At 31.8% G+C, this 10,797-nt stretch overlaps 1 protein-coding gene across 6 annotated transcripts in view; it reads left to right on the top strand.

Moving 5' to 3' along the window:
• The window catches only part of LOC107457381 (Exchange protein directly activated by cAMP), a 274,203-nt gene extending 266,839 nt beyond the window's left edge, over positions 1–7,364 (top strand). For all 6 annotated transcript variants that reach the window (XM_071177747.1, XM_071177748.1, XM_071177749.1 and 3 more), the window contains 4 exons: positions 89–230; positions 2,956–3,010; positions 4,158–4,212; positions 6,601–7,364. In XM_071177747.1, coding sequence (XP_071033848.1) covers positions 89–230; positions 2,956–3,010; positions 4,158–4,212; positions 6,601–6,676 — 328 coding nt within the window. In that variant the 3' untranslated portion in view covers positions 6,677–7,364. The remainder of the gene's footprint in view (positions 1–88; positions 231–2,955; positions 3,011–4,157; positions 4,213–6,600) is intronic.
• Positions 7,365–10,797: the final 3,433 nt, after the last annotated feature.

The following is a 10,797-nucleotide window of genomic DNA, read 5'->3' as shown; positions in this document are numbered from 1 at the left end:
GAAGATGTATCATTGTGACACCTAAATAGAGATAGGTTTTAAACGTTCTCATGGCTATTTTACCACTAAAGGAATTTGTCTGTTTCAGAAATCACAGAAGATACAGGTTGACGGTGAGCAAGATGGTTCCTCCCATTATCCCATTCATGCCCTTGCTCCTGAAGGACATGACCTTCTCGCACGAGGGCAACAAGACCTACATGGAGGGACTTCTGAATTTTGAGAAAATGGTAAGAAGAATTTTTTTATTTATTTAAATATGTAAACCTTTATAATGAAACATGTCGGTTAACTTTATAAGTCGACGATGTTAATATTGTGTAGTATTCTTTATAGGCCTTATTCCTTATTTCATCGTTACATTTATTTAATCTACAACAATCCAACATCTTTTTTTTTAAAAAAAATGCCTCTCGTGATTAGAAAACTGAGACAACTAATCTTGAAATGTTATTCAAAGCCTTTGTCATAAGTTTGACGCTCCTTAAGTCATGCAGTATTGGGGAATGGTATACCACACAAGAATTCCAATCGTTGATTTCAAAGTAAATCGAAAGTTGAAAATTTATCGTCGTTAGGTTTCGTTAGTAATTTGAATAAGTCGGGGCGATTTGTCTAGTTTTTAAGATTCCATTTATATACAGTCTGAGAACTTGGTTGACAGCAGTTAAATGTCTAGAATGGAATAAAAGTGCTGGATTGAGATTTGCCAAGTCTTCTGGGTGATAACCAAAAGTGATTGCATTTAAAATGCACTGTGGGAGTTAATAGATGGAGAGTAAGGAAAGATTTTGTATTGTGATCGCCAAGTCTTGGCAACTTACAGGCAGTAGCCCGCTAGAAACTAAAAAAAAAAAAAAAATAGTGCGTGGAGTCCCTCCGCGCGGAAGATGTTAAACCTCACAACCTGCGACGCTAATTGTAGAAGAATCAGCAGTCGTAGAAGGATCACTAGTTCTATTCAACGTCTCTTTTTCCTGCTCCCCTCTCTTCCGTGCTCTGTAATCACGGTAATATTGTGCATTTTTCCCTCTTGAACCAGTGGAAGTGCTTGTGGTTGCCTCATCGTCTCGCCCTGGAAAATGTATTTGTATTAATAATGTATGTGAATGCGTCATAATGTAATGGAAAGGAAAACCTAACAATCAGTAGGGTATACTATAGCCTACGTCACAGGTTGTGTTATTCCTACTAAATTTAACCCATGAACGGCATTTTCTGCGAGCCTAACTTCAAGCCACAAATAAACAAACGAAGTGTTTGAGCGTTTAAATAGCTGCTCGCCAGATTTTATTGCATTATAAAGAAAAGTAATTGATATTCGATTTTTGATTAATAATTGATTTATGGAGATAGTGGCATTTATGTGGATAGTGGCATAGAATTTAGCATTGCGTCATGGTAAATGTTATTCCTACTAAGTGGAAGTAGTTGTGTTTTTTTTTATATTATACCCAATTGATATTCACAAGAGACTTACCTTGACATAACCTTAAATCCGTCGCATTGTCCGTGGGATTGTTTTCACTCATTTTTTACAATTGTTATCCACTAAATTATAAAATAAAAAATACTATCCTATTAAATTATATGTGTATCAAATCAAACTAAAAAAATATTTATAGAAAAACAATACTTTTATGATTTTTATTATTTTTATGCTAGTGAGAACCAAAACAATATGGAAATGAATGAGGGAAAACTGGATCCTACCACGTGATTTCCCGGCCAATAAAAATGTAGCGTTAAACGTTTAACGCAACCTTGTTGGAAGTCGCATAAGAAGTATAACTTCAACAAAAAAAAATTGCAGAGAGGATCCAACTCGAAGGGTATAACTAGTAGTCACCCTGGGCAAACCTCTACATGTTCTTTTTTTAATCACATTTTTCCCGTTTAAAATTAATTTGGCGCCTTCGTGATAGTAGTTGGCGATCACCATGCGGAAATGTCCCCGAAAGTAGTGGCGTCTGATAGAGGAGATGGGCTAAAAGTGCTTGAAACAGCCATGATAGTGATGGTTGTTAAAATAAAACAACTAATCGAAAAGCGAAAATATCAAGTAATTGTTAAAACGTGTATTTCTCAGTCATAAAAATTAGATAATTTATACTTTACCTTAGACAATAGAAAATTGGCAAGAAAAAGGTTTTACTTGCCAACTGTCCGGCGCAGGCATCAAAAATCGCACTTAATTTCCCTCTAAAATTCGAGCTGAAAAATTGTAAACGAAACAAAAACGTTTTACAAAACAGAAGTGAAATTTATTCTCTTAAACGCTACTCCACAGGGAGCTAACGCTATCACATTCAACACTGGTAGAAGAAAAAAATGATTTACTGTATTAACTTTCATGATCGGTTCGGAAAAAAGGGACTCTGCTATATACATCTCGATTTTCTATACTAATGTTGAATCTATTATAAAGCCTGATATACAAAAATAAGTAAGAACTTTAAAAAAAAAAAGGAATTCAATTTAGAAATTCTGTAGATAATTCAGTCAGAATAATGTATTTTCTCCATTCACCTATTGCGATGGTGGCGAATATCCAGGTATTCCCCGTGAAGCAATTTCTAAAGATTTTATAGCTTAAAATATAAAAATAGATTTATCATGCATTGTATTTTCTTAAAAGAAATTTATTCAAAATGTTTCTAGTTTGTGTGGAATATAGAACTAGTCCCGAAAAGAAAATTAAGAATATTCTGAAGCAATCTCAGAATTGTAATTCGTTTCTTTTCAATAAGTTTATTTTTGAAATCTATTTTATGTGTTATAGGGAAAAATAATTCTTACAAAATTGGTTGGAATTTTCATAGAATTTTTTTAACGTTAAATTGCAGTTCTGGTGAATGAGCAGCTTATCATTAATGTTAAAATGCAGGACAGACTGCATTTTTTTTTATTAAACCAGCTATTACATTTATTTACGAAATAAATTTTTTTTTTTAGCATATGATTGCACAGAGCTTAAGAACCATCAGGCATTGTCGAAGTCAACCTTTGGGTAAGTACTTTATTTTTCATCATTTAAAGAATTGATATCTTTCTTATTTAAATACCTAATTATCTTTAACCACTCTTCTAAGAAATTAATACCTAAAGAACATTTATAACAAGCGTGTGTATGATTATCTTTTGAGTAGAATGATAGGATGGAATATTATGAAGGAGGAGTGAAGAGCAAACGATTTTCGAGTGAGAAATTCATCGCAATTACGAGTAATAAAAACATCTATCTGGATTATTTATTAAATTTCTTGTCAGTATGATCTTGCGTGCATTGGTCAAGCTAAACCTATCAAATTCATCACAAATTTGAGTTTTCGTCAGCTCAAATTATTCGACACTAATCTTCATCTATTGATCTTGACTTCTGAGAATCTTTATTCGAATATTTTAGTTAATAAAGAACGGACTACAAAGAATATCATTAATGTTTTAAAATTTATTCGAATTTAATCCCGTCCTGAGGTTTCCACCCAAACCCAATCACACCTGCTTTGTATCTGGTTACTCTGCCTCTATTGGTTAAACCACTTTCCCCACGACTTTTTTGCAACATGTGAGTCTCGATACTTTTTCCCGCTATTTGTGTTTTGACACTGAGGAAGGTTCGTGTTTATAGAAACGAAATTATAGTGCATCCATTTCTGTTCCTTATTTAGTTTTTATTCACGTTGTTTCATTTTATCCATAAGTAACAAAAAGTATACCCTATCTTCGTTGGGATAAATGTTATCATTTTCAAGGACCAGATTAATTGGTAGCTGTGTAAGCGGTTTTCTTTCATGGGGAGAAAATATACCACTTGCTTTCTAAAGGATCAAAAAACATTTCTACATAAGTGTTCCCCTCTCATTGATTTACTTCGTTTTCTGTGCCAACACTAATTAACACAGTTTATACAACTTCGCAACTGCAGAGGATGGATTATAATTACTGGTGAACTTAACATTAACCTGAGTAGATATTTCATATATTGAAGCCTTGTAATGTGATAGGCAACATTTGTCAAAATAAGTTACAAAAGCAAATTTTCTATAATCCTGCAAGAGTTGTTTTAAGAATGCCTTGGGAAACGATTGATGACACGTTAAATCTGCAAAGTCTTGTTTTTATTAATTTTGAAACTCATGATTGTTTTATTTCAGAGCTTGACCCACCTCCAGGAAATAAGCCTCAGCAAGATGTCAGAAATTACATCAGGTAATAAGTCTTCTTCTTTCTCAGGCTCAAGCTATTTTAAAATTAGAAGAAATATCCATAGTAAACTTTTTTAAACGTAGAAATTTTGACAAGTTGGGAAAAGAGTTTGTTCTAATTTATCAATATTTGAAAAATCATTCTATAGCTGAAGGGTCACTAGTTTATAAAACTTGGAGATTATTATTTGCTTTTATATAAGTGGAAAAATCTCGCCAAATTCATTTTTTTTCAAGAAAACCGTTTAAGCCGGGCAGATGGTTGAAGCATTAATAGTAAAATATTGAAGCCAGGTTATTGTTTTTAGCAAAGATGGAAAATATTACTTTATGACTTTGGGACGAGCTTAAGGCATTTGAACTGTGGCTCTTTATCTCCTTTATTAGAGAAGTTCAAAAAATAAAATTAAATAAATAAAATCTTGATGTCGTGTTTTTCTTTATTGCTCAACTGAGAAAGATGGCCAATTAACGAAATGTACCTGAAAATTTGGAAAGAGTTCACAAGAGTTATTGTTAAAAGCATTTGTCGAAACAGAATTTTTATTTAATTAAATAAATTTTTAACAGCATAAAATGATTTAGAACAAATTTTGGCTTTTCATGGATAAAGTCACCAAACAAAACGTTTACTTAATTTTTTCAAACCGTCATTAGGAAGCGGCTATTTTTATTATTGCAAATTTACTTAAACAGAATTACCCCTTCGTTACTACACTATCCTAGAATAACAGAAAAGACACTTCCAGTTTTTGACACTTTTCTTAAATTTCTCAAGAAATACTTAACATTTTTAAAGTTATAAAATAATCCTTTTAGTACATGCGATTTTTCATACTTAGCTAAAAGATTTAAGGCTTTCAGAGGTTTCAGGAGCCGACAATAAATTACGAACGAAAGCAAGTATTTTATGCCAGAAAACCAGAGAATAAGTTTGTAACTTATACCTATTACTTCGATTGTTATTTGAAATAACAGCGTAAAGTTTTGTAAACTTTGTTTATATATTGAGGAAGATAGTTTTAAAAGAGAAAAAACCAATTTTTTTGTCTTACGTTTTTTTGCTTTACTTTAAAAAAATATTCAATACAACAATGTTCAATAAAATTTGGAATGATTTAAAATAAAGTACGGAAATATTGTCTTAAAATTTAAAAAAATTCGTTAAAAACTGTGCAAGATAAAAATAATGCTGTGCAGGCATTTAAAGTAGCTCTTTTTATACTGCGTGGACAATACATGTGTAGACAATATAAAGAAAAAAAAATTTTTTTTAAAAATTTTTAGTGAATTGTATTGGAAAACTAATGAAAATAGTCTGATTTGAATATCTTAAAAACATAAGAAGTGTCAAGCAATTTAAGAAGTTTTTGTACTTTTCAAAATAAAGCATAAAACGATAAGGGGTTTTCCACAAATTTTAGTATTACAAATTACACTACCAAATAGCAACTGGACAGTAAGTGCAAAATGAAATTTGTGGAAAACCCCTTATCATTTTGAGCTTTATTTTGAAAAGTACAAAAACTTCTTAAATTGCTTGACACTTCTTATGTTTTTAAGATATTCAAATCAATCTTTTTTCATTAGTTGGCAAATACAATTTACTACAAAATTAGGAAAATTTTTTTTTTCAGCTCATGTGTAGCATAAAACAATTTTTTAAAAATAAAATACTCATATCCTACGCAGTTTTAGGGATTTTTTTTTCAAATTGCACCAAAAGCTAGCTAGCTAGTTAAGCTAGGTTTACGAAATTTTATGCAGTTATTGCCATTAACAACCAAAGAAATTGATACAAATTAAAGGCTGATTGCTTGATTTTCTGACATTGGTTGTTCAAAATATAATTGTTCTTTCTCTGTCCCTCAAGCATCTGGAATTTTTAAGCTTTATTGCTAGCTATGAAAAATTGCTTTAACTAAACATCTCTAAAGTTACAAAATAATCCTCTGAGTATTTATTATAGAAATTACTAGAGAAATTAAAAAACCAATGACAAAAATTGAAAGTATCTTTTCCAATATTGTACAACTATAAGTTTAAAGAAATTTTTAAATGATTTTTTTTGTCTAAACAGACCTAAAAATCATCCTAGAAAGGACTTCAAATTAAAACAATGTCCCTTGTTTGTATTATTTTTACAAATTTTTGAAATAATGCAAATTTTATTGAAGATTTTAAATCAAATTTTAAAGAAAAAATTTACAGACTTTTATCAAATTTCTATTGGCTGTTAAAAACATTTCCGAAAAGGGAAAAGAACCATTGTAAAGATAAACCTATTTATAAAATCAACGAAAAATTAAATGAGTACTCACCACATAAGGCTTTAACTACCCTGTCGTTTTTTTCATTCTGTTGTATTAACTATCATGGATTTTATTTTCAGGAATCTGAGAATAATTGATAACCAGAAGCGGTTGACTCAGTTATCTGATGTTTTGGAACCAAGGCGGACAGCGTGAGCACTTCAAATTTATTGTACTCCAGTATTTACTAAAGTGGACCAAACCTGTGAGTCAACATACGTCAACAACATATCTATCAACTCCGTTTGAGACAGATCTGAATCCTCTCTTGAAAAGAAACCTTGGAAGAAGAAAAAGTGCAAAAACATTTCATTTTGTTGTACCTGATGTTAAAAAAATTGTGCAATATTAACAAACTAGGATTTTTGAAATATATTCAATTGTACTTTAGAAACAAGTGCATTGCTAGAGATCTCTTGGAAGAAAATGCAACAATTTTAACTCGTTGTATGTGATGTGTCGATATCGTTAGAATTTTTATTCTGTCTAGTCAAAGAACAAGCAATGACTGATTGTAAAAAACAAAAACTGAAAAAAACTGTTGTAACTGTGTTGAGAGATTTAAATATGTACAGTTGATATCTCATCTGTGATTGTTCCTACGAAAATTCTGTTACGTGTTTCTTTGTTTGGTAACTGTAGAATTTTTTTTTAACTAATATTTGTGAGATTACTATTCAGTTCATTTAATTTATTTTCATTCGAACATCTTGTGTATTGTAAGAAGCTAGATTATTGTAAATATGGAGCATATGGTTTATTTTTATAGGAAATCCAATTAAGAGAGAACCTGTTCAATTATGTCACATTTGATTAATTAAGGCTATTAAATGCTTATAATAAATCTGTTCAATGTATCATTTATTGATTTGTTCTATTTTATGAAATTAAACAATTTCATAGAAAAAAAAACACGTTAAGTTATGTTTCTATAACAGTAAAACTTTTAGGCTTATTGCAGTCTGTGTTGGCATTTATATATATGGAGAGCAGCAATGCAATGACCAAAATATGTATTTTTAAAATCCTTGTAAAAATTGTAGCAAAAATCATTATCAGTCAAAGACATCATTAAAACTTGTTTTACGACTCACTACTGAAGTTAGAGGTTATAGTTCACTTTTGATAAGGATTCTATCACTATATAAAATCTAGACTGTTCTAAAGTTGTATTATTAAAGAGAAGTAGAAAAATTTTTATTTTGTTCTTGCTGCCCGGTTATAAGGTAGAGTCATTTGCAACATGACTATTACACAATAAAATTTGTGGAAAACCCCTGATCATCTTGAGCTTTATTATAAAAAAGTACAAAAACTACATAGAAAATTGCTCGAAACTTTCTACGTTTTTCAGATATTCAAATACGAGTTTTTTTATTAGTTGCCAAGTACGATTCACTACAAAATTATGAAAAAAAATTAAATTTTTTTTGCACATGAGTAGTACAAAGGAACTACTTTAAATACTAAATATCTTGCGTAGTTTTTAGCGAACTTTTTTTTAAAATTTTACAGGAAAATTTTTGTTTTTTATTTTAAATTCCAATAAAAATTATGTTTCATTTTACAAAAAAAAGAAACGTAAGACAATTAGTTTTTATAAAAATATCCTCCATAATTAATTAAGATAAAATTACGACATTTCATGCAGTTGTTGCAAATAATTAAAATAATCGATACAAGTTACAAACTTATTGCTTGATGTTTTTAGCAAATCGGTACTAGTAATTTAAATACTAGTTTTCTTTCGTAATTTATTGTCGACACTTCAAGCCACTGAAAGCCTTAAAACCTTACTGCAAAGTTTGAAAAATCGCATTAACTAAACAACTATAAAGTCACGAACTAATCCTCTGAGTATTTCTAGAGAAATTTAAAAAAAGCAGTATCGTTCGTTATTGTAGGGCAGTGTATATATAAATATATAGAAGTGTTATTCATATTAATTTTAAGACTAGTATACATGCAATTTTTCATACGTTTTTATTTCTATAATTTAAATCAAAGCTTTAAATCGAATCTTTTATTTGAAAACACATAATTATTGTTTGAAAGCACAAGACTCCATATTACTTTTTATTTATTAATGAAACTTGCTTGTAAAATGAAATATGTTTTTGATTTGAGCTTGGCCCTTTCTTCCGGTACTTAGTACTAAGTACTTAGTTTCGATACTAGTTTAGCAGATTGGAAAAAGTTTTTTTTTTTCATTTTTTATTAGGCATTAGGATTTTCTAACAATCGAATGATTTGAAGCACATAAAGTACACTCGAGTTTGTTTTTACATCATTGCTAAACTGAGAAAAAAATCAACAAATATTACACTTGATGTTTTCCGATTGTATTTTCGATAAAGGAGCTTGATTTTTCATCGTACATATGTCGCAGTCAAATGATATTTAGTTTCACAAAAAAGGCTAAAATCATAATCTCTATCACTTAAATATTTATTAATGAACAATATTTAGGCACGGAAATAGTTATTAAAAGTTTACGCTGTATTATGTTTTGCGATTGCACCAATTTTGTCTGAATCAAATAGTTTTTAAGAATCTTACTATTAATTTTTTCCTCCATCTATGAGCAGTCTTGGAGAATGTTTAATCCAAAATGCATCCAAGGTTAATTGTAAAATTTTATTGATGCTTTCTCTTGAACGGTACAGTATGGATTCCATTGCATTTTTCAAAAGTAGACCTTGTACCTGATTGATCATGCTTAAGATTATATAATTTCCATTTTCGGGCTATACATTATTTCCTTAAGTGAAATTAACAATTGGAAAAAAATAAGTACTAGTGAGGATTAATAAATGCTATTCTTTAGTGATTCAGAAAAAAACATTATCCTGAGCGATATAAGTCACCTAAATTTCGAATAATTGGATTATTAAAGTGCATTATAATATCGTTTAATCTAAGATATTTCAGAAATACAAATTAAAAATGTTTATTAAATTATTAAAATTTCTTTTTACGATATTGTGTAAAGGAAGGGGCCTAAATCGTCCCCTTCCCAATTCGCACCACTGCTAATTTCTAAGGAAAAAAAAGTGGTATTAAGAACGCTCTCGCGTATAAATTAGGAAGTTTTTTTTTCACATGGAGATCCATGCAGCAGAATAATGTCTCTACGTACTTGCGTTATGTTCTCATTTGAATTAATAGATTTTACGAGTTTTCAGTGCTATTTTTTTTAACATCTCGTGAAAGGATATAGCAGAACTGAATACATAAATGCATAATACAATTGTTAGGCAAGTATGTTGTGTTCGACTAGTTTCTTTGCTAGAACTATTGTTTGAGGAATTGAACTTTGTTTAAAGCGTTTATCAATTCCACAAATCGTACCTCGTCTGCAGTCTTAAATCATACCCATACGTTTAAGAGCAACTACTCAACGGTTATACACAGTCCAGTCACATTAATGTGACCACCTGTCAAAAGCCAGAATAACCACCTTTGGCAGAGCGGACCGCTATGAGACGTGCAGGAAGAAAGTCAATTAGGTTTCTGAAAGTGTTCACTGGGATGTTGAGCCATGCCGACTCCAGTGCCGTGGCCAGCTGCGCTAGATTACGCGGCTGAGGATCCATGGCACGAACAACCTGATCGAGGTGGTCCCACAGATTCTCGATTAGGTTCAAATCCGGTGAGTTTGCCGGCCAGGGGAGTACGGTAAATTCTTCCTGGTGCTCTTCGAACCACTCACATGCACTGCGAGCTGTATGACACCTCGCATTGTCCTGGTGGTAGATGCCATCATTCTGAGGAAAAATCATTTGAAAGTAGGGGTGGACATGGTCCGCATGGGCAGATACGTACTTGTACTGATCCATCGTGCCTTCCACAATGATGAGTGCACCCAGCGAATGCCAGGAAAACATTCCCCAAACCATAACGCTCCCTGTTCCAGCCTGCAGCTTTCCGGCAATTGTTGCAGGGTGTTGCTTTCAGACGTTTCACGCCGTATACGCCAACGTCCATCTGTCTCATGGAGCATAAAATGTGATTCATCGGAAAAAGCCACCTGTTGTCACTCTGTGGACGTCTAGTTGCGGTACTGGCGTGCAAATTCCAGCCTTTGTCACCGATGAACAGCAGTCAGCATGGGTGCATTAACCAGGCGTCTGCTGCGGAGGCCCATGCGCAGCAGCGTTCGCTGAACAGTTGTTGAGGATACACTCTTGGTAGCCCCTTGGTTCATCTGGACGGTCAGTTGCTCAACAGTTGCACGTCTATTCGTCTGAACGCATCTCCGTAGCCTTCATTCGCCT

Source organism: Parasteatoda tepidariorum, chromosome 2 (assembly GCF_043381705.1).
Source record: "Parasteatoda tepidariorum isolate YZ-2023 chromosome 2, CAS_Ptep_4.0, whole genome shotgun sequence".
Lineage (NCBI taxonomy): Eukaryota > Metazoa > Arthropoda > Arachnida > Araneae > Theridiidae > Parasteatoda > Parasteatoda tepidariorum.
This window is presented reverse-complemented; position numbering and strand designations above follow the sequence as displayed.